Source organism: Protopterus annectens, chromosome 10.part0, assembly GCF_019279795.1.
Source record: "Protopterus annectens isolate FY-2018-M chromosome 10.part0, PAN1.0, whole genome shotgun sequence".
Classification (NCBI taxonomy): Eukaryota; Metazoa; Chordata; order Ceratodontiformes; family Protopteridae; genus Protopterus; species Protopterus annectens.
Window position 1 is genome coordinate 595,764,118 of NC_056744.1, and position 25,015 is coordinate 595,789,132.

Here is a 25,015-nt window from a genome sequence, read left to right on the forward strand (position 1 = left end):
TGCATGCTTTATACCCCTGACTACCTGACGTCACGGAAGATGAGACAGCAACCGACGCAGGACCCAAGACTTTGATAACCAGACCGACCGAGGGCTACTGAAAGCAGATTAACCCAAATGTGATGACTGCAACAGTGAAACACGAACAACAACTTCCTGTTATACTGGTAACAGAGTCTCTGTCATAGAGCCTATGTACAAACTTATGAAACTCCAGAAGTGATCTCAGTTGCGAGTCACAAATCCTCTTTACTCTCAAACTGAGACTTGGAAATGTTACTGGTAATGGGTTTGGGGTGGCCGCTATCAGAAATAAGGTTTTCTCATATCATTATAGATAACAATGGCCTCAAAGTAACACAAACAAATCCATGTATAATAGGGTTAAGGTCACCCCATTGCTGTGCCTTCCAAGTGCACAGAGCAAACCTGTTTCAAGTTTAAAAAAAAAAAGTGCGACAACGGCTAGCAGACCGTCTCTGGCATTCATTTCTCAACTAATTATGGTCATCGCTGGCATTCTACAGATACAAATGTTGGATCCTGTATTGTCTTCTATATACATGCTTCCACTGGGTGTGCTGACTAATAAAAGAGGTCTTCAATACCAATGCTACTCTGATGACAACCAATCAACTCTTCTTTTTTAAGTATTCACTTGGCAAGGACATGGAATACATCCAAAATAAGAAGTTATGTACCTACCATAACGTTCCATGTTAGTTGTCTTCTCTCGCCTTCTTTCTTGCTTGATGGGTTCGGAGCCGATCCTCGGCTCCGACTCGGCACTTGCTAAGCTCGAGAGTCACTTTTACCAGCTCGAGGCAGCCCCATATCCCATGATGCAAGGCGGTAAGTACCCAGATCTCGTTTGATGACAAAGGGCAATAGCACCAAGCATAAAAACACTTCCAAAAGGAAGAAGAAAACTTACAGGATGGAAGAAGGACCAGGTCTGAATGGTCTTCAGCATAATTATTTCTTATAGAAAGGTCTGTCCAGGCCTGGGGAAGGAGGGAGGGTCAGAAAGAAGGCGAGAGAAGACAACTAACATGGAACGTTATGGTAGGTACATAACTTCTTAATGTTAAGTTGTCAATCTCGCCTTCATTCTTGCTTGATGGGACAGCGTCCTAGCACCTCTATCCTGGGTGGCTCAATGGAACAGACTCTTGAGGACTGTAGAGCCAAAACTGGCTCTGTCCCTGGAGGCCAAGTCCAATTTGTAGTGGGAAACAAAAGTATGAGGAGTGGCCCAAGTGGCGCTGCACAAATAGTGTCTAAAGGAAGTCTAGCTTGAAAGGCTGTAGAAGTAGCTAAGCTCCTAGTTGAATGTGCTTTAGGTTTTGAGCACAGCTGTTTTCCCCTGAGCAGATAAATTTCAGAGATGACCGAAGAAAGCCATCTAGACAAGGTTACTTTAGAAACAGGAAGGCCTTTCTTATTATCTGCATAGGAAACATAAAGTTGATCAGATTTCCTAAATTTTTTTGTTCTGTCCAAATAATATCCGAGTTGACGGTGGACATCAAGATAATGTAGTTTTTGTTTGGCTCTGTCTGAATAGTTTGGGAAAAATACAGGGAGATCAATGGATTGATTCAAATTGGTCTTTGAAGCGACCTTAGGCAAAAAGGTCGGATTAGTTCTCAATGATACTCTGTCTTTGTGAAAAATCAAATAGGGGGGTCGAACTGATAGAGCCTGAAGTTCAGACACCCTCCTGGCCGATGTAATAGCCACTAGGAATAAAGTTTTCCAAGAAAGAAATTTCAGGGAACAAGAAACAGCTGGCTCAAAGGGGGGGAAGAATCAAGGATGTCAGCACTAAATTTAGATCCCACTGAGGAGGAGGATTCCTGATCGGAGGCTTTAGCAGGAAAATTCCTTTCAAGAAGGCCCTGCAGAGCCTATGGGACATAATATTGTGATCTGCGATCCCGACATGAAAGTTCGAGATAGCAGCCAATTGAACTCTGACTGTGGAAGAAGAGGAGCCTGCATGAAATATCTCTGCTAAGAAGTCCAGGACTGCCTGAATAGGGGCAGTGAAAGGATCAATACTCTTGGCCTTAGCCCAATAAGAGAAACGTTTCCATTTGCTTGCATAAATCCTCCTGGTAGAGGATTTTAAAGAAGCTACTATGATGTCTCTAACTGGGTTAGAGATCAAAGGAAGCCTGGCTAAGGAAGGAAGTGGAGCAACCATGCTGTGAGGTTGAGAGAAGGGATAGACCGTGCAGCTGACCGGATTGGTGAATCAGAAGATCTGGCACTGGGTCCAGATGCCACGGCTGCACCAAAAGGTGACGATGGAGGAACGGGAACCAAACTTGTCGAGGCCAGTAAGGGCAATGAGAATCAATTTGGCTCTCAAAACGGTTGCCTTCTGGATAACTTGAGGGATCAGAGGAAATGGAGGCAAGGCATAAAGAAGTACCTGGGGCCAATCCTGGGTCAGAGCGTCTCTGGGGGGTGGCCTGGAAGAGGAATGAGAGAGAAGAAGACTGAGCATTTGCTGTTTTGAGGAGTAGCAAAAGATCGCAACATGGACGACCCACTCCAGAAAAATCTCTTCCGCTATAGATTGCTTGAGAGACCACTCGTGAGGCATGAGAATAGCTCTGCTCAATCTGTCCGCTACAATGTTGGTTTTCCCAGGGATATGCGTTGCTACCAGAAACCGATGAGAGGAGATCGCCCATTGCCATAGTCTGAGCGCTTCTCGACACAAGGGGTAGGACTTGGTTCCGCCCTGTTTGTTGATATACCAAACTACAGACATGTTGTCTGTGTGGACTGCAATTGTCCCTACGGGAAGAAAGTCGTTGAGGGCTTGCAACGTTAAAAGCACTGCTCTCATCTCCAGGACATTTATGTGCAGGTGGTACTCGAACGGCTGCCACGTCCCATGAACCATCCTGCCCTGATAATGCTCCCCCCACCCGATCAGGGAGGCATCCGTGGTGACAGTGGCTATCGGGGATGGGGGTACAAAGTGTCTGCCTTGGTGAAGCTGAGGAGATGTGATCCACCAAGCAAGATGATCTTTGCAAGTCTGTATCACCAGAATCTGGTGACGCATTGGAAGTTGTTGGTACGACCACTGTGTGAACAGCATCCACTGAAGAAGGCGCATGTAGAAGCGAGCCAGGGGAAGAAGAGTAATGGCCGCAGCCATGAGGCCTAATACCTTTAGAACCATTCTGGCCTGTACTTTCTTGTTGGCTAGAATGATCCTGACATGAGTCTGAATGTCTGAAACTCTTTGATCTGTAAGGGTAGCTGACATCCGAACAGTGTTTAAGTTTGCGCCTATGAAAGTAATAGACTGGCAGGGCGATAAGGATGACTTTTCGAAGTTGATCGAGATGCCCAAATGAGAACAAAGATTCATTGTGTAATCCCTGGCTTGAATAAGCTGATGCCTGGTGGTGGCTGACAGGAGCCAGTCGTCGAGATACGGAAACACCTGGAATCCTTGACGTCTCAGGTGAGCCGTGACCACTGCCATGCATTTGGTGAACACTCTGGGGGCTGTAGTGAGACCAAAGGGCAGGGCTCTGAACTGGAAATGACTGGACTTCAGCCGAAAGCGGAGAAATCTCCTGGAGCGTCTGTGAATTTTGATGTGATAGTACGCATCCTGAAGATCTATTGAGCACATCCAGTTGTCCTTCTGTAAGAAGGGCAGAATTGACTGAAGAGTGACCATTCGGAATCTTGTCTTCCTCACAGACTTGTTGAGTCTGCTGAGATCCAATATTGGTCTCCAGTCTCCCGTTTTTTTGGGGACCAAAAAGAACCTTGAGTAGATTCCGGGCTCTGAATGGTCTGTTGTAACTGGCTGAATGGCTCTTTTGCAGTAGTTTTGAGACTTCTAACTCTGCAATTTCCTTAGACCGGTGGTACATCTGGAAGGGAATTTGAGGGGAAAGGACTTTCCTCGAAAGGAATTATGTAACCCTTGGATATGATCGACTGTACCCATCTGTCTTGAGTGAGGGAATGCCAGGCTTCTGGGTACAGTGATAATCTTCCCGACTGCCTCCAAGGAGGGACAGCCGGGCAACATCTCAGGGATGCTGAAAGGGCTTGTCAGAGAGAGGCTCTCTGTTTCCCTGGTTTTTGGACCCCTCTGCCTCTAGAGCGGCGTCTGTTGTTGTTACCCCTCTGCCTCTAGGGGTAAACTGACCACGTGAATCGGCGTGACTCCTTGGGATTTATGGAACCACATTTTGCCACCTTTCTGTCCTTTGGGGTAAGGTCTAGAAGGGGTGGAAAACGGACTCCTACGGCAGAAAGAGTCTTGCCGTCCTGCTCACACCTGGTCAAAGTTTCCTTCACTTGAGGGCCAAACAAAGCTGACCCATCAAAGGGAGAATTTGTGAAGGACGCCTTAAAGGGATCTGCAAAGTCACATAGCCGCATCCAGGCTTGGCGTCTAAGAGCCACACCTGTACCTGGCCCTACTGCTCCATCAGCAGCATATGATATTAGCCGCATGGAGGAGTTTGCAATGGAATTAAGGGTTCCTAGCTGCGAAGCAATTTTTCCTGAGCTCCTGCAGCTGTAGGATCCTGAACAACATCACCTAGCTCCTTAAGGATATCCCTTTGGAGTCTGGTGAAGTGACATAGGTAATTCAGCGAACGCATGGCAAAGGTCGCTGAGGAAAACATCCGCCACCGTACCTATCCATGGTCCTAGAGTCCTTATTAGGAGGATGGACGGCACGGAAGGATCTGCAAGTTCCTTTTGGTGGCAGCAGCCACCACCATGGCATCAGCGGGACACCCTTAGTGAGGAATTGCTTATCACATGGGGCAGTGATAAATTTTGAAGGCCTCCTAGGGACTGGCTCTACAGAGTCAGGAGCTGCCCACGCCTTTCGGGCAATAACCTGCATAAGGGGTCGAAGCGGAGACACCCAGGAGGTGGAGGGCCGAGATCCAAACGCCTCTAGGTATACTGACTTATCCTCAGAGGGATTGTTGGTGGGCCAGTTTCCCCTCTGTCTAAGGAGTTCTAGGATGTCTGAGAAGGAGACATCCTCAGAGGGGGATCTTGGGGATCCCTCTGACTCATCAAAGTCAGTATCTGAAGTGATAGACTCGGGAGTCTACATGTTTCCTCTTACAAGTCCTCTTCCTAGGAGGATCTCCGAAACATCAGGAGGATCCTCGGAAGAGGGAGAAATTCCCAATGGGGAAACCTGAGGCGGAGGATCTCTGGGTCCTGTAGCAAGAGAAGTGGCAGAGATGTCAACAGGCACTATAGAGGGAGGAGCTAAGGGAACAGACTGCTGACTGATACCAGTGGCCAGCACACTCCATCACCTCGAATGCTCCCCTCCCAGGCAGGTCCGAGAGAACCCGTTCCGAAGAGGTAGGAACTCCAGGGACCACCGAAAGGGAAGTCTCCGAGGCAGATGTCGGAGCCGAGCTCACCAAGGCCGAGGCTCCAAGGGGAAGAGTGGGCTCGGACAAGGGTCCGATGCCACTCACCCCCTCGGAGGAGACCATGGAAGCCCGGCCACCGAATCCCTCTAAGGAAGGTCTCGAAGAGGAGATAAGAGTAGAGGCTGAAGGAACAGAAGGGGGTATCTGTCCTGCAGCCGTAGCAGTAACCATTCCCGAAGACTCCAACTCCAAGCTCTGGGGTAGAGTTGAAGGAGGAAAGTACAGTTTTGTACCTACCATAAATGTAGATGTCCGAACTGGATAGCATCTGCAGTCATAACAAGTGGGTTGTCCTGTCGTCAGGCAGCCCTGCAGTCGGCCGGATTCCAAAGTCCGGGTCCGGCTTCGGCTGATGTCGCACTCCACCCGACGTCATCTCTGTTGGTCTTCGGGTATAAAAGCATCAGCCGACGCCATTTTCCTCAGTGTTTCTTGCCCCAGATGCCAGTAGCCCTCTTGCAGGCTAAAAATTTGGATAGATGCCAATGTTTCCAAATAGTTAGAGGTAAAGACAACAATAAGCATATATGTACATATATACAAACAAATACACCATAAAAGACTCCCCCCCAACAGCTAGCTATTAGGAGGGTAAACACCCTAGGAGTACCACAGAGGGGAAGGAGGGAGGGTAATCCTGACTGCAGATGCTATCCAGTTCGAACATCTACATTTATGGTAGGTACAAAACTGTACTATGTCCTTCATGGATGCATCTGCAGTCATAACAAGTGGGTAGAATACCATAGCCAACAAGGGGAGGAGGATAAAAGTAGATTATGGTGTGTTTAGGATCCCTTGCAGTACAGCAGTGGCAAACCCTGCTCGGGATCTGGAATATAGAGGCAAATTATAATGCTTGGCAAATGTATGCACGGAGGTCCAAGTAGCCGCCTCAATAATGTCTTTGGTTGCCACTCCTCGTAAGAAGGCTGTGGTAGTGGCTGTTGCCCTTGTAGAATGAGGTCTTATGTTCTGTGGAATTGGTTTTCCATGGAAGGAGTAACAGTATCGTATGCAGTTTCCTATCCATTTGGAGATTGTCTGTTTGGAAATAGCTTTTCCTTCCCTTCCTGTTGCATAGGCTACAAAAAGTTGGTCAGTCTTTCTGCTGTTTTTGTTCTGTCCAAGTAGTAGCGTAGCTGTCTATGTACATCCAAGGTATGCAGTATTCTTTCCCTCTGTTTTGTGGGTTGGGAAAGAAGGTAGGTAGGTGGATTGCCTGGTTCAAAGACACTCTGGATACCACCTTGGGCATAAATGTAGGATTAGTCCTCATGGACACTCTATCTTGGTGGAAGATTAGGAAGGGTTGCACTGCCATTAAGGCCTGTAGTTCTGAAACCCTCCTTGCTGAAGTTATTGCCAGTAGGAAAGCAGTTTTCCATGACAGGTGTTGTAGGTCTGCTGTTGCTGCTGGTTCAAAGGGTGATAGTGTCAACTTTTCTAGCACAAAGTTTAAATCCCAAGCTGGTAATGGTGGTTTCCTTGGAGGTTTTACATTCTTGATTCCTCTGAGGAACTGCCTGAGCAAAGGGTGTGAAAAAACAGGTGGATCAAAGCTGTATTCTGCTGAAATAGCTGATGCATGTATCTTGATGGAGGAGTAGGACAGGCCTGAATGAAGAAGTTCGCCAGATACTCCAGAATGTTAGGCATATCTATGTTTGACACATCTTTTCCTCTTTCCGTACTCCAAATGACAAACCTTTTCCATTTTCCAGCATAGTTCCTTCTTGTTGAAGGTCTGCGTGCTTCAAGAATAATGTCTTTAACTCTTTGGGAAAGTTCTGGATTAGCTGCTGTTATGTGATGTTCCATGCAGTCAGTTGCAGCGTTTTAGGTTTGGATGTATGATGCTGTAGTTGTTCTGAGTTAACATCAAAGGCATCAGAGGTATTGGCCACATTTTGTTCCGAGACATGCTCTTTAGTAGTGGGTACCAGTGCTGTCTTGGCCAGTTTGGAGCTATCAGGATTATCCTTGGACGTTCTTCCTTGATTTTTAGTAGTACCTTGTGTATCAAAGGAAGAGGTGGGAATGCATATGCTGTTAGGCCTTTCCAGTTGAAGGAGAGTGAGTCCACTTTCCATGCTAGTGGGTGGAATGTCCTTGTGCAGAATTTTTCGAGCTGGTGATTGAGAGGTGATGCGAATAGGTCTATCTGTGGCATTCCCCATTTCTTTGAGATGGTCTTGAAGATGTCCGGTGCAGTTTCCATTCGTGGGCATCCGAAGTGGTTCTGCTTAATATGTCTGCTAGAGTATTGTCTTTCCCCGGTACAAATATTGCCTGTAACTGAATGTTGTAGCTGAGTGCCAGGGTCCACAGCTCCAAGGTCATTCTGCATAGGGTGTATGAATGAGTGCCTCCCTGTTTGTTGATGTACCACATGACTGTGGTGTTGTCTGTCCTTATCATCAACTGGCCCTCTTTGAGAAATGGTTTGAACTTTTGGATTGCCAGTTTTACTGCCAGCATTTCTTTTAGATTGATGTGCAGGCGAAGTTGATCCTGTGTCCACAATCCTTGCACGCATTTGTCCAGCATGTGGGCCCCCCATCCTGGGTCTGAAGCGTCTGTTGTGATGGTCTGGCTTGGTTGACATCTGCGAAAGGGTAGGCCTGGGTTTGACTGGCATGCCTGAGCCCACCATAGGAACTCCTGTTTTAAGCATGGAATTAGTGGGATTTCTGTTTCTAGACTGTGTCTGCGTTGGGACCATAAATTCTTTAGGTACCACTGTAGTTTCCTCATATGTAGTCTGGCAAATGGGACCAAGATTATGCATGATGCCATGAAGCCCAAGGCCTGCAGAACTTTTCTTGCTGTTAACTTGTTCAGTTTTGTTAGTGCCAAGAAGTAAAGAGGAAGTTCTTTTTGTTTTTCTGTAGTCAGGAATGGCATTTGTTGTACTGTGTCCAATTCCGCGCCCAAGAACGTCCTTGTTTGGGATGGTATCAGCCTTGACTTTTGTAAATTGACTGTGTATCCCAGTCCTTGTAGCAAGTAAATGATCCTTTGTAAATCTGTTGTCAGCTTGCTTTTGTTGTCCCCTTGTAGCAGGCAGTCGTCCAGGTATGGGTAAATTTGGATTCCCTGTAGTCTGCAATGGGCGATTACTGATGCCAGGCATTTTGTGAATACTCTGGGCGCAGTAGATAAGCCAAAGGGCAATGCTGAGAATTGATAGTGCTCTGATCCTGCAAGAAATCTGAGGTATCTTCTGCAGATTGGTCGAATGGGGACGTGCAGGTATGCCTCCTTGAGATCTAGAGTTACCAGCCAAGACTCCTTGCCCAGTATGGGAAGAAGTTGCTGTAGGGTCAGCATTTTGAATTTTTGGACAATGATGTATGTATTTAAGGTGGACAGGTCGAGAATTGGTCTCCAACTTTTTTCCTTTCTTGGAACTAGGAATAGTCTGGAGTAGAACCCCTTTCCTTGTTCTGTTGTTGGCACTCTTTCCACAGCTCTCATGTTTGCTAACTCCATTATCTGGCGTAGAGACTCTGTTTTTTGATTTGGAGGTAGGTTTGGCATTCCTCTTTTGACTGGTAAAGTGTGGAAGTGAAACCGGTAACCTTGATCTATGGTTTGTAAAATCCACTTGTCTTTTGTTATGTAGTGCCAGTTCTTTGAAAATAAGGTTAACTTTCCGCCTAGAGGAGCTGCTATTTGTTCCCTGGTAGGCGGATTTAGGATTAAGTCACTGTGGTTGTGCTGATGTAGTGGCAGTGGCTGTGTCTGTGCCTCTGTTGTTACCTTGCCACTGTCGTCCTCTGTAGGCACCTCCTCTGGATTGGTTTCTGCCTCTGGAGCGTCTATTCCTGCCCCTTTGAAATTTTGTGGAGTCAGGAAAGGACCAATTTTGGCAGGCCAGTTCCTGCTAAACCTTGGGGTTGAACCTGCAGGAAATCTTTAACAGTTTGAACAGATTTTGCCTTTTCTTCCATTTTCTTCATAACCTGCTGGGCAGGTGTACCAAACAAACTTGTCTTGTCCATAGGAGCATCTAGCAACTTAGCTTTAACATGATCCGTAAAGCTTGTTCTTTTAGCCATGCATGCCTTCTTATCACTGTGCCTGTCATGGCTGATCTAAATGAAGCCTCCAGTGCATCATAGCCACATTTTAAGGAATGGTTGCTAACCTGTTGTATGTTATTTACCATCTCTAATACATATTTCTTATCAAGAGATTCATCAGTGGTTAGTTTTTAGTTAACTGATCAAGCATAAACTCTTGGTATTGTATCATGTGAAACTGACAGTTTAAAGCTCTAGCTGAGAGAGTAGCTGAAGTGTAGACCTTTTACCCCATCTGTCTAATGACCTTGCTTCCCTTTCAGAAGGAATAGGGTTTTAGCTGTGGTCGGCTACTGCCTTGGGACCCTGGGATATAGTTTCTGGGTCTGCAAGCGGGCCTTGTAAAGGTGGTGATGAGTATCTGGCACCCTGTAAAATCTGTCTGGTTTGGCAGGGGCTGGGGTAAAGAATCTGGAGCGGAGCAAACATCATTGAAAGCATCATCCACCACAGAGAGAACAGGAGGTATAGCTAAGGGCCTGTGCTGTGGGAGGTGCAGAAAGGTCCTAAGTCTTTTTCTGGAGTCTGAAAAATCCTGTTGCTGCCATTGGAACTGTTCTCGCATGGCATGCAAGGTTTCCCCAAAGGAGAATTCTTCTGGTGGGGAAGCAGCTGGAATGGATTCTTCAGCATCAGAATCTTCAAAATTGGAGAAGGGAGCCTCAGGCTGGTCAGTTATGTCTGATTCATCAGCAGAATCATCAGAAGACACTGGCTCAGGGGCTCTGCCCTAGGTCTCTTCTCTGGGGGCTGAGAGGCCCTGTCTGGGTGAGATTGAGATCCTCTAATTAAAGAAATTAAATCTTCTGCCAAAGAAAGCATTTGAGAACTAGAAGAGGGCCTGGATGTGGGGGGTTTAACAGGCACTGTTTTAGAAGTCTTGGCTGCTTTAGCCCTGGCGAAGGCCTTAATGGACATGGCAGCAGGAGGCCTAGCAGCACCACGTGCTGGGGTAGAGACATCCAAGGGAATGGTGTCTGATAAGTCAACTACCGTAGTGGGTAAAATTTCTGAGGTCGATTCAAGAGTTGTAGCAGGGGCCTCAGTTGTAAGAATAGGTTCAGCTGTACTTTGATCAGTTTTCTCGGTTTCAGCCGAAACCGAGACACTCGCGGTTTGCTTTACCGTGGTTTTGGCTGAAACCGCGGACCGCGAGTGTCGGTCTTTATCTTTGCGTTTTTTGGGGGTAGTCGGAGGATCCGACGGCATAATGTACGCAAAATCAGAACCGAAAAACTGTTCTGCAAACTCCGACCGACGCCTAAGCGTTCGTCGGTTGAAAGAGGCACAGGCCGAACAGGCTGCTACGTCGTGGGCTGGGCCTAAACAAGGCAGACAGTAAGAGTGGAAATCTTTATGAGGTATTTGTTTCCCACAGGTTAAACAATTGTTAACTTTTTCTGACATCGGCTGAGGCAAGAAAGAGTCCCCAACGGGGTACTTAGCTTTAGAAGTCTTCGAAGTAGTATTCGGTAGAAGTAATCTCTGGATCCGACCGACCGGCACTTGCGAACAGCTTCTGCTTCGGGCGCCACGCGGCAAGAAAGACTGGGGAAAATGGCGTCGGCTGATGCTTTTATACCCGAAGACCAACAGAGATGACGTCGGGTGGAGTGCGACATCAGCCGAAGCCGAAGCCGGACCCGGACTTTGGAATCCGGCCGACTGCAGGGCTGCCTGACGACAGGACAACCCACTTGTTATGACTGCAGATGCATCCATGAAGGACATCTGCAACGGGGTGTGGACCAATAGTCGTCTGTTGAGACGGACTATGTAACATTTGGGCCAGTGCCTGTGACTTAAGTAATCTACTGACCACTCTCTCTAAGTCATGGTCAGAAAGCCTGGATGACCTTGAAGATCGGCTCGATGGCTCCGCCCGAGAGGAGAGGTGAAGCCGGAGCCGAAAGTATCGGCTCCAAGGAAGGAGACCTCGACCTCTTCCTCGAAGGAGCCATCGGAACCGATGAAACTATTGAACCTGTCGGAGCCGACAACTTATTGGAGCCGACAGGTAGCCTCGATGCATCGGCTCCAGCCGGAGCCGATACAGCCACAAAAGTAACGGTGTCGGAGCCGATCGGAGCAGACACCGATGCCTGAGCCACATGGTGGTCGGAACCGATCGGAGCCGACACCGAAGTGGTCGATGCAGAATCGGCACCGATAGCCATCGGTGCGGAAGGCTTAGTTAAGCCAGAATCGGCTCCAGCCGGAGCCGATCTCGACTCAGAACGAGTCGGAGCCGAGGCCGCAGGCTTTGACACAGAAGCCTGGGCCTTGGAAGACTTGGCAGTCTTGGATGGAGCCAACTTAGCCGGAGAGCCCTCCGGCTTAAGAAGGCCCCTGAGTATTAATTTATTTCTTCTTTCCTGCAGGACTCTCTGGCTGAAAGAATGACATATAGCACAGGAGTCCTGCAGGTGAAGAGGCCCCAGGCAATAGGCAAGAAGTGTGACCGTCTGTCAGAGACATCTTCTGACAGCACGAGTCACACTTCTTAAAGCCTGAGACCCTTTCTTTTGACATGGTGTAACACAAGCACACACACACACCAGTCAAAGAAATTAAATTAAATATACCAAAAAGGTATAACTAGAAACACACACACACACCCTAACAGGGGGGGGATGGGATGGGTAAAGTTTGACTAAAAAAATAAGAAGAGACAGGGAATTTTCTGTCAGAAAATGTTTAAAACTAAATTAAAACTAATAATAAAGGTTTTTTTTGTTAAAGGGGGCTAAAATAGCAAAGTAGCAAATCACTTACCAGGAGCTGGTAAAAGGAGGACCTCATCAGCGAAGCGGCAAACGAGATCTGGGTACTTACCGCCTTGCATCATGGGATATGGGGCTGCCTCGAGCTGGTAAAAGTGACTCTCGAGCTTAGCAAGTGCCGAGTCGGAGCCGAGGATCGGCTCCGAACCCATCAAGCAAGAATGAAGGCGAGATTGACAACTTAACATCTGGATGTTCTGTAATCACCCATGACCAAACCACCCTCAGACAATCACACTTCTCAATTCTGAATTCAGTTACTTCCTGTAGTGGTGATAAAGTGGAGTTTATAGACAAGGTGAGGAAACTCAGTGTTGTCACTGACAACACAATGATGCTTGGGAACCAGGTGTCTTAATGCTGCTTGATCATCCTGAATGCATGCTTGGAACATTTCATCCATCAAACATTTACTTCTATCTCAGGACCTTGAAATGATTGTGCATTACTTCACCACATGTTATGTGGAGTACTGTAACTCCTATTATCTACGACTGCTTGTACGATAAACAACTTGAATGGTTGCAGCTTGTGCAAAATTCCAGTCTGGACACTTGCTGGTACCAACATATAAACATCAGTTTTGCAGAGCCTGCACTGGCTCCTGATAAAGCTGTTGATCGTCTTCAAAGTATTTGCATTAGTTTACTTAGCTCTACATGACATGGGGTCCCCCCATACATGAAAGAACTCTTGGCCTCACAGAACCTTATACAATACTTGTGTTGCTCTTCCCTACAGTCATTAGAGGTTCCGAGTGTCAAACTGGAACATTCCACCATGTGTGGATTTTGCCATGAGGTACTATGCCTCAGGAACTTCCATGTGGTTGAGTTTCCAATGATGGTTACTTTTAAAGGTTTACTACAGGCATATGTTTATGAACTTCAGTTTTAATATTTCTAATGCTATCACCAGCCAAAACAATTATAGTACTTCAGTTGTCCTTTAATGCAACAGTAATTTTTTTTTTTTAAAACAGGTTTATTGTTTTAACATACAAGAGAAATATCATAACAATTTTATACAAGTAATTAAAAATAGGTATTATTATAACATTCAACAAAACAACTAAAGTATTTACAAAGACATCCACTACAATCAGATCAATTAATTAAGCTAAAATACCATGCTATTGAAATTAAAATTTTTTTAACAAATTTTGTAAATTATCCCATACAATATAATAAGATGTTTTTCTATTTGTTCTTGTCCTAATTGTGTTTATTTCCATATGGCACACTATATTCATAACATTTTTAAATTCATTGAACGAAGGAGGTGTATCTGAAATCCAATTTCTAGTTATTATTTTCCTAGCCACTGCTAGAATAGACCATAACAAGGGAAGCTTGACCTTTTTAACTGTAAGGAACTTTAGTACACATGAATTTCAATTCATGTTCTGATTCTACCACTGGCAGTTATCTGTGGTATAGTCTTGGATGCAATCCGATTACTAAAGTTTGAGTTGGAAGAACAATGCTTCTTAGCTACATAATGCTGAAATCCTTAGAAATGACACATTCTGGATGCCAAAAGTATGTGAAAATGATAAATACAGGGGTGCACATGCTCTCGTCTGGCCAATGTGGGGACGTGAGGTATAAGCCAAGGGGCATGCCCTTGTGACTGTCAGGACCCACCCAAACTTTCAGAAAAAAACTAAAGAAGGAGCAATTAGGTGTCCCACTAAGTGCAGAGTTCCTTGAAGCAATATCTCCTTTTGAGATATATATATATATATATATATATATATATAGGCATAAATTAATACAGAAGCGTCATTAAGAAAGTAAAGCCCTAAAACGCAGAACATTTCCTACAGCAACAAATACACAGCCAGTCAGCATCAGAGTTAAAAATGTGTCAAAACATGTAATCATTGTACCTTCATCTGCCACTTTCTGGTTGGTTGTAATTTCAAAGGTGGCTATAACTTCCATGAGTGACCTCAGATTTTCAAAGTAATTTACAAGTAGTGTTAACACAGAATGCTACCAATTACCTGGGGATCACCCTACAAGTTAGAAACTTAACAAAAACGGTGAAGAAAACTTTCTACAATACTTAAACCAAGCAACTGGCTGCAAAATAACTGCTAACCATCACTAAACAAACATCTCTGTTTATTATGAAAGAGCAACAATGAATTAAGACAACTTTTTATCCTCAATCCAGGGAGCTAGAAAACACACAGTTTTAAGCCAGTTACTATCACCCAAGTAAACATAATGGTTGCTTGTAAATAGGCAATGCAAAATTAACAAAATATTAAGGTTCTGTAGGCAAAACCATACAAATAAAATAATAAATAAATTAAAAAGTAAGCCATAAGAATACCTTTAGCAAGACGTTCCAGTCTTTTACCATGCTCAGGGGGCACTGTGTACCTGCACACAACACAAAAATAAATAAATAAATTAAATAAAGCATCAAATAAAAAGGTAAATCTCCATTCAACTACTACATATTTCATACTAATGTATCAAACACAAAGATTCTTTAAATATCCACTGAACTAAAGCCAATATCCTGAAAAGAAAATGTTAAAATTGGCTAAAGATGGTGCGACATCTCTGAGCAATACTGGTAATACATTTAAGTAATAATCGCATTATGAAGAAAGAATTAGGATCAAATCTAATCCTGCTCCCTGACTTTCCAAAAATACTCTACCATTAAACTTAGAGACACTACCTGGAAACAATGGAAAAAGTCAAAATCTCCTTCTCTCTTCCTCAAATTCAAAGAACTATGAAACCTTACCAAAAAACTTATCGTCAAAGACAACAAAAACTTCTATCAAGAAGCTCAATATTCCCACACCACAAACCCTAAAAAATGTTGGTACACCATGAATAATATAATTCATCCAGGGAAAAGTACAGTTTTGTACCTACCATAAATGTAGATGTTCGAAGATCCACATTGCTGCAGTCCTTACACTTGGGGTAGTCCGCTGTCCTCGGTCGGCCCGAATATCAAAGTATAAGGCTGACGTCGGTCAAGGCGCATTTGACTGACATCAGGACGTCAGGGTACAAATGCGCATGACCGACGTCATATCCTCAGTCTTTTCTTGCCCCAGATGTCAGAAGACCCTAAAAATAAAGGTCAAAACCAAAAGACAGCAAACAAACAACCAACCACCCTTGCACTAATTATATGTACAATATATACAATATACACAATATTTACAACCCAACCCACACAACCACCTCTAACTACAGAGGGGAAGGAGGGAGGGTAAATTGGACTGCAGCAATGTGGATCTTCGAACATCTACATTTATGGTAGGTACAAAACTGTACTATGTTCTTCATCTCACATTGCTGCAGTCCTTACACTTGGGTAGAATCCCAAAGCAGAGGTAAGGGCGGATGGCCAAACTACAAGGAAGCAGGAGCTGCCAAAATGCCCTGCAAAAAGTACAGTTTTGTACCTACCATAAATGTAGATGTTCGAGGATTCCATTGCTGCAGTCCTGACTATTGGGTATAGTCCGCGTCCCAGTCGGCCCGAATACCAGAGTATAAGGCTGACGTCGGTCAGGGCGCATTAGACTGACGTCAGTACGTCAGGGTACTAATGCGCATGACCGACGTCATATCCTCAGTCTTTTCTTGCCCCAGATGTCAGAAGACCCAAAAGACAAGTCCCAAAACAACCTGCACCAAAAACATGTGTAATATATACAACAATATATGCATATAAAAATATAAGCATGTAAACTCACCTACACAACCACCCCTAAACACAGAGGGGAAGGAGGGAGGGTAAATTGGACTGCAGCAATGGAATCCTCGAACATCTACATTTATGGTAGGTACAAAACTGTACTATGTTCTTCGTCTTCCATTGCTGCAGTCCTGACTATTGGGTAGAATCCCAAAGCAGAGGTAAGGGAGGCTGGCAAATTATAAAGTAGTAGGAGCTGACAACATGCCTTGTAAAACAGCTGTGGCAAAACCAGCCCTAGTCTTAGAGTATATAGGAAGGTGATAATGCCTAGAGAAAGTATGCACTGAACTCCAAGTAGCTGCTTCCAGAATATCCTTAGTTGCCACCCCCCTTAGAAATGCTGTTGAAGTGGCAGTAGCCCTAGTGGAATGAGGCCTAATCCCAGCTGGTATCTCCTTGCCATGATGGGAGTAACAAAATGCAATGCAAAAGCCAATCCACCTAGAAATAGTTTGTTTTGACACAGGCTTGCCCTGTGAACTCAAAGCAAAAGAAACAAGTAACTGCTGAGACTGCCTAAAATCCTTAGTCCTGCTCAAATAATAACGCAATTGCCTGTGTACATCTAAAGTGTGCAAAATCTTTTCCCCTTTATTTTGAGGATCTGCAAAAAACGCAGGCAAATGAATAGTTTGGTTTAGAGCCACACTAGAAACCACCTTAGGCATAAAGGAAGGATTAGTACGTAATGATACCCTGTCCTTATGGAAAATCAAATAAGGCTCCACTGCCATAAGGGCCTGCAACTCAGATACCCTTCTTGCAGAAGTAATAGCCAACAGAAAAGCAGTCTTCCATGACAAATATTTCAATTCAGCAGTAGCTGCCGGCTCAAAAGGTTGTAGAGTAAGTTTTTCCAACACAAAATTGAGATCCCAAGCAGGAGTAGGAGCTCTACGTGGGGGTCTTATATTCTTTGCCCCTCTAAGAAACTGCTTGAACAAAGGATGCGAAAACAAAGGTGGGTCACAATCATAGTGAGCTGAAATTGCTGCAGCATGAATCTTTATGGAAGAGAAGGACAATCCTTTGTCCAATAATTCAGTAAGATATTGAAGAGCCACACTCAAATTAGGCTCTGAAATCTCCAAATCCTTTGCTGTACACCAAAATAAAAATCTCTTCCATTTTTCATACACTCTCCTTGTACTAGGCCTTCTAGCTTCCATAATCACATTTAAAACTTGTTGAGGAAGTTGAGACCTACTGTGTTTCAACACAGAATATGCCAGGCTGTTAGATGAAGAGAGTGAAGCTTGACATTGAGCAGATGACCGTCCTTCTGAGATAACAGATGAGGAATCAGAGGTAAAGGCCATGGAGGCTTCTTTACCAGACTCCGTAGTAGTGGGTACCAGTGTTGCCGAGGCCAATCTGGAGCTATCAAAATCATCCTTGGCCTGTCTTGTCTGACCTTTAATAGTACCTTTGGAAGAAGCGGTAGAGGTGGAAAGGCATATACATGAAGGTTTTTCCAACTGAAAGACAGAGCATCCACTTTCCAAGCTGTGTGGTGAAACCCCTTTGTGCAATACTGTGGCAGCTGGTGGTTTAGTGGAGAAGCGAACAGATCTATGTCTGGAGTTCCCCATGACACTGTCAGTTTCTGAAATACATGAAGATCCAGTTTCCACTCGTGGGGATCCATGATTTGTCTGCTTAACACATCTGCTAAGGAGTTCTGTGCTCCCGGCAGAAACCTTGCCTGAAGAGTTAGTTGCAAGCTTAGCGCAGTCTCCCATAAAATCATTGCTTGCCTGCATAGAGGATAAGAATGTGTTCCCCCTTGCTTGTTGATGTACCACATGACAGTTGTGTTGTCTGTTAGAATCAACACCTGCCCTGGAAGAAGTAACTCCTTGAAAGCCATTAATGCAAACTGGACTGCTAACATCTCCTTCATGTTGATATGTAGATGCTGTAGTCTGGCAGGCCACTTGTCTTGTATCCATTTTCCATTTAGATGAGCTCCCCAAGCAATGTCTGAGGCATCTGTCGTTAGAATCTGACTTGCCTCTGGCCGGGTCACAGAGAGTCCCTTGTTTAGGTGACATTCCTGAGCCCACCACAAATATTCTTTTTGAATGCAAGGTATTATTTGAATGACAGTGTCCAAATCCTGGCAGTGCTGTGTCCATACATTTTTGAGATACCATTGTAGCTTCCTCATATGCAGTTTGGCATTGGGAAGCACCAGAATACAAGATGCCATGAACCCTAATGCTTGAAGGACTGTCCTTGCAGTCAGCACGGACTGATGAGATAGTTGATGGAAATAAAGTGACAGACTCTTTTGTTTGTCCGGGGTTAAAAGGCCATCTGGGCTGCTGTATTCAGTCTTACACCCAGAAAGCACATGTCTTGAGAGGGTACTAGACTGGACTTTATTTCGTTCACAGAATACCCTAGGCACCTTAGCACTGCTATAACATATTCCAGATGCTGTAGAAGGTCTTCCTTTTCTTGAGCCAGAATCAGGCAGTCGTCCAAGTAAGGATAGATTTGAATTCCCTGAAGCCTGAAATAAGCTATCACTGGAGCCAGAACCTTTGTGAATACTCTGGGCGCAGTAGATAAGCCAAAGGGCAATGCAGAGAACTGATAATGAGAATTTCCAGCTCGAAAACGCAGATACTTTCTGCAACTTAGCCTTATAGGCACATGAAGGTAAGCTTCCTTGAGATCTAAAGTTACCATCCAGTGATCTTTGCCCAGCAGAGGTAAAAGCTGTTGTAACGTCAACATCTTGAACTTGGGAATGTCCAAAAACGTGTTGAGGAGAGATAAATCCAAAATTGGTCTCCACGTGTTCCCCTTTTTTGGTACAAGGAACAGGCGAGAATAAAATCCTAGGCCCCTCTCTGACACAGGGACTGGCTGAATGGCCCCTATGTGAAGTAACTGTAAAACTTGCTTGTGAGCCTCTTTTCTTTGTAGAGGAGGAACGTCTGGCATGCCTTTGAAAGGGGGCATTGTATGGAAATAAAATCTGTAACCGTGGTGAATGATATCCAACACCCATTTGTCTTGAGTAATTAAATCCCAATTTTCTTTGAAAAGAGACAGTCTTCCCCCCAAAGGAGCTGCCAGACGAGAATCTGCTGGCAGCGGAAAAAGCAGGTCATTGGGTCTGTTTACGAAAGGACTGACCCCTGCCCTCACCAGAAGTCTGAGCAGGTGAACTCCCTGTTCTAGGCCTAAAAGAACTTTGAGCCCTGCCCCTGCCACGTCTAGACCTTCCCCTAGACTGAGAATCATAAGCAGGGTATGTCCACCCCTTAGCAGGCCAATTTCTACTAAACTTCGGTGGCTGCACCTGTAAAAAATCTTTAACAGTTTGCATAGACTTAGCTTTGTCCTCCATTTTCTTTAAAACAGCTTCCACAGGCGAACCAAACAACACATCAGACTGTAAAGGAGCATCCAAAATCCTTGTCTTAACATGCTCAGCTAAATTCTGATCCTTCAACCAGGCATGCCTGCGAAGCACAGAGCTGGTAGCCGCCACCCTCGAGGAGGCCTGTACAGCATCAAAACCACATTGCAAAGAATGCTTACCCACTTGTTCAGACACATGAACCAAATCCAGCAACTCTTTACACTCAATACCTTCCGCCAAAGCATCCACCTTAGATTTCAATTGTGAAAGAAGGTAATTCTGATATTTTAACATGTGAAACTGACAATTCAAAGCTCTCATGGCTAAAGTGGAAGAAGTATACACTTTCTTTCCCCACCTATCCAAAGCCCTCGCCTCTTTATCAGTGGGGACAGGATTTTTAACCACAGAAGCTTTTACACCCTTAGGCCCCTGAGAAATAGTTTCTGGGTCCGCCCTAGGACTCTTAAACAAATATTTATGAGCTTCGGGCACCCTATAATACCTATCAGGCTTAACAGGAGCAGGAGGCAAAGAGTCAGGGTTCAGGAAAGCCTCTGCAAAAACATCTTCCACCACATTCAACACAGGAGGAATAGCTAAAGGCCTATGCTGGGGTAAAAACAAGAACTCCCGAAGCCTTTTCCTAGAGTCAGAGTAATCCTGGCCTTCCCATTTAAAGTGCTCCCTCATGGAATGCAAAGTCTCTGAAAAAGAGAAATCCTCAGGTGGAGACGCTGTAGGAGTGGAATCATCCACATCAGAATCAGAATAGGTAGGATACTCCTGCAAATCTTCCACAGAAGATTCTGAAGCCTCAGAACCCTGTTCAAAACAATCAAACTCCGGTTCCACCCTAGGCCTCTTATCAGGCGGGGGCATAGAACCCCTAATCATAGTAATCAAATCTTCTGCCATCTGAAGCATATGTTTCTTAGGTACAGAACCTGAAATGGTAGGAGAAGCCCCCACTGAAGCTGAAGTAGGCCTACCTCTCATAGAAGTTTTGGCAACAGAAGGAGAGGCCCTAACTACCTTGGGAAGAGAGGGAAGAACAGTCACCTGAGAAGCCCCCTCAGCCTGGCCTACCTCCTGAGAAGGCACATCCTGTAAGAGTATAGTTTCTGCCTGGGATTCCATGGAAACTCCTGGCAAAACCTCCGGCTCCACTGAGCCCTCTAAAGAACCGGCGTCCGGGACTGCCGGTTCCTCAACCCTAGGCTTCACCGCTTTATCCTTGCGCTTCTTGGAGGAAGCGGGCGTCGGAGCATCCGACGGCATTTTATAATTGCAACGCTTCCCAAACACTAACCTGGCACAGTCTAACCTCCTTTTAATAGTGCGTTTGTTAAACCTAGCACAAGAGCGGCAACCAACAACGTCGTGCTCAGGCCCTAAACAAGGTATACACAAGGTATGATAATCCCTATGAGGTATCTGTTTCCCACAAGAAATACAGTTATTCACTTTTTCTGACATCCGGTAAAATACTGAGGCAAGAAAAAAACCAAAATGTTCCCCAACGGGGTACTTAGCCAACTCTGTTTCGGTCTGAAACTCCGGTTTCGGAAGTATTTCAGTACGCCAACCTGCACTCGCAAAACTGCTTCTGCATCGGACCATGCGGCAAAAAAAGACTGAGGATATGACGTCGGTCATGCGCATTAGTACCCTGACGTACTGACGTCAGTCTAATGCGCCCTGACCGACGTCAGCCTTATACTCTGGTATTCGGGCCGACTGGGACGCGGACTATACCCAATAGTCAGGACTGCAGCAATGGAAGACGAAGAACATCAGCAGTGGCAAAACCAGCCCTGGATCTAGAGTAAAGTGGCAGATGATAATGCCTAGAGAAAGTATGCACTGAACTCCAAGTAGCTGCCTCCAAAATATCCTTGGTTGCCACTCCCCTCAAAAAGGCTGTCGAAGTGGCAGTAGCCCTAGTGGAATGAGGCCTAATCCCAGCTGGAATCTCCTTGCCATGATGGGAATAACAGAAAGCAATGCAAAACCCAATCCACTTAGAAATAGTTTGTTTTGACACAGGCTTGCCCTGAGAACTCAAAGCAAAAGAAACAAACAACTGCTGAGACTGCCTGAACCCTTTAGTTCTGTCCAAATAATATTGCAACTGCCTGTGTACATCTAAAGTGTGCAAAATCTTTTCCCCTTTATTTTGGGGATTTGCATAAAAGTAGGCAAATGAATAGTTTGGTTTAAAGCCACACTAGAAACCACCTTAGGCATAAAGGAAGGATTAGTGCTAAAGATACCCTATCCTTATGGAAAATCAAGAAAGGCTCCACCGCCATAAGGGCCTGTAATTCAGAAACCCTTCTTGCAGAGGTAATGGCCAACAAAAGGCAGTCTTCCATGATAAATATTTCAACTCAGAAGTAGCTGCAGGCTCAAAAGGTTGTAGAGTGAGTTTCTCCAACACAAAATTGAGATCCCAAGCAGGAGTAGGAGCTCTACGTGGGGTCTTATATTCTTTGCCCTCTAAGAAATTGCTTGAACAAAGGATGAGAAAACAATGGAGGGTCACATTCATAGTGAGCTGAAATTGCTGCAGCATGAACCTTAATAGAAGAGAAGGACAAACCTTTGTCCAGTAACTCAGTAAGACATTGAAGAGCCACACTTAAATTAGGCTCAGAAACATCAAAATCCTTTGCTGCACTCCAAAATAAAAATCTCTTCCATTTATCTGCGTACACTTTCCTTGTACTAGGCCTTCTAGCTTCCAAAATCACATTCAAAACCTGTTGTGGAAGTTGAGACCCTCTATGGTTCAAAACAGAATATGCCAGGCTGTTAGGTGAAGAGAGTGAAGTTTGACATTGAGCAAATGGCTGTCCTCCTGTGACAACAGGTGTGGAATCGAAGGCAAAGGCCATGGAGGCTTCCGTACCAGACTTCTCAGTAATGGGTACCCAGTGCTGTCGAGGCCAATCTGGAGCTATTAAAATCATCCTTGGCTTGTCCTGTCTGACCTTTAGAAGTACCTTTGGGAGGAGAGGCAGAGGTGGAAAGGCATACACATGAAGATTGCTCCAATTGAAAGAAAGAGCATCCACTTTCCAAGCTGTGGGATGAAACCTTTTTGTGCAAAACTTTGGCAGCTGATGGTTTAGTGGAGAAGCGAACAGATCTATGTCTGGAGTTCCCCATGACACTGTCAATTTCTGAAATACATGAGGATCCAATTTCCACTGTGGGGATCCATAATTCGTCTGCTCAACACATCTGCTAAGGAGTTCTGTGCTCCTGGCAGAAACCTTGCCTGAAGATTGAGCTGTAAACTGAGAGCAGTCTCCCACAAAATCATTGCTTGCCTGCATAGAGGATAAGAATGTGTTCCCCCTTGCTTGTTGATGTACCACATGACAGTTGTGTTGTCTGTTAGAATCAACACCTGCCCTGGAAGAAGTAAATCCTTGAAAGCTATTAATGCAAACTGGACTGCTAACATCTCCTTCAGGTTGATATGTAGATGTTGTAGTCTGGCAGGCCACTTGTCTTGTATCCACTTTCCATTTAGATGAGCTCCCCAAGTTTTGTCTGAGGCATCTGTCGTTAAAATCTGACTCGCCTCTGGCCGGGTCACAGAGAGTCCCTTGTTTAGGTGACATTCCTGAGCCCACCACAAAAATTCCTATTGAATGCAAGGTATTAATTGAATGACAGTGTCCAGATCCTGGCAGTGCTGTGTCCATACATTTTTGAGATACCATTGCTGCTTCCTCATATGCAGTTTGGCATTGGGAAGCACCAGAATACAAGATGCCATGAACCCTAAGGCTTGAAGGACTGTCCTTGCAGTCAGCCCGGACTGATGAGATAGTTGATGGAAGTAAAGGGAAAGACTCTTTTGTTTGTCCGGGGTTAAAAAGGCCATCTGGGATGCTGTATTCAGTCTTACACCCAGAAAGCACATGTCCTGAGAGGGTACTAGACTGGACTTTATTTCGTTCACAGAATACCCCAGGCATCTTAGCACTGCTATCACATATTCCAAATGATGAAGAAGCTCTTCCTTCCTTGAGCCAGAATCAGGCAATCGTCCAAATAAGGATAGATCTGTATTCCTTTTAGCCTGAAGAAAGCTATCACTGGAGCCAGAACTTTCGTGAACACTCTGGGCGCAGTAGATAAGCCAAAGGGCAATGCAGAGAACTGATAGTGAGAAGTCCCAGCTCGAAACGCAGATACTTCCTGCAACCTAGTCTGATAGGAACATGAAGGTAAGCCTCCTTGAGATCCAAAGTTACCATCCAATGATCTTTGCCCAGTAGAGGTAAAAGCTGTTGTAACGTCAACATTTTGAACTTGGGAATGTCCAGATAAGTGTTGAGGATAGATAAATCCAAAATTGGTCTCCACGTGTTCCCCTTCTTTCGTACTAGGAACAGGCGAGAATAAAATCCTAGGCCCACTTCTGGCATAGGGACCGGCTGTATGGCCCCTAGTTGAAGTAACAGAGAAATTTGCTTGTGAGCCTCTATTCTTTGTTGAGGAGGAACGTCTGGCATGCCTCTGAAAGGAGGCAAGGTATGGAAATAAAACCTGTAACCTTGGTGTATGATATCCAATACCCATCTGTCTTGGGTAATTAAACTCCAATTTTCTTTGAAAAGTGCCAACCGTCCTCCCAAAGGTGCTGCCAGACGAGCAGGCTCTGGCAGCAGAAAAGGTAGGTCATTGGGTCTGTTTACGAAAGGACTGACCCCTGCCCTCACCCGAAGACTGTGCAGGAGAACTCCCTGTTCTAGGCCTGAAAGAGCCCTGAGCTCTGCCCCTACCACGTCTAGATCTACCCCTAGACTGGGAATCATAAGAAGGATACGTCCACCCTTTAGCAGGCCAATTTCTACTAAACTTTGGAGGCTGAACCTGCAAAAAATCTTTAACAGTCTGCATAGACTTAGCCTTGTCTTCCATTTTCTTTAAAACTGCCTCAACAGGAGAACCAAACAACACATCAGATTGTAAAGGAGCATCTAAAATCCTTGTTTTAACATGGTCAGATAAATTTTGATCCCTCAGCCAGGCGTGCCTGCGAAGAACTGACCCAGTGGCAGCCACCCTAGACGAGGCCTGTACAGCATCAAAACCACATTGCAAAGAATGCTTACCCACCTGTTCAGAAACATGTACTAAATCTTGTAACTCTTTACAATCAATACCTTCCGCCAGAGCATCAACCTTAGACTTCAACTGTGAAAGGAGATAGTTTTGGTATTTTAACATGTGAAACTGGCAATTCAAAGCCCTCATAGCTAGAGTGGAAGAAAGTACAGTTTTGTACCTACCATAAATGTAGATGTTCGAGGATCCACATTGCTGCAGTCCTAACTATTGGGTAGTCCGCTGTCCAGTCGGCCCGAATACCAAAGTATATGGCTGACGTCGGTCACGGCGCATTAGACTGACGTCAGTACGTCAGGGTACTAATGCGCATGACCGACGTCATATCCTCAGTCTTTTCTTGCCCCAGATGTCAGAAGACCCTAAAAAGACAAGGCCAAAACCAAAAACACCAAACATACCTGCACC

General features: G+C 45.1%; 1 protein-coding gene across 2 annotated transcripts in view; it reads right to left on the reverse strand.

The window, feature by feature from the left end:
* Window positions 1-25,015, reverse strand: part of KDM4A (lysine demethylase 4A) — a 2,334,711-nt gene that overhangs the window by 2,002,665 nt on the left and 307,031 nt on the right. For both annotated transcript variants that reach the window (XM_044085421.1, XM_044085420.1), the window contains exon 6: window positions 14,677-14,726. In XM_044085421.1, the coding sequence (XP_043941356.1) occupies window positions 14,677-14,726 (50 nt within the window). The remainder of the gene's footprint in view (window positions 1-14,676; window positions 14,727-25,015) is intronic.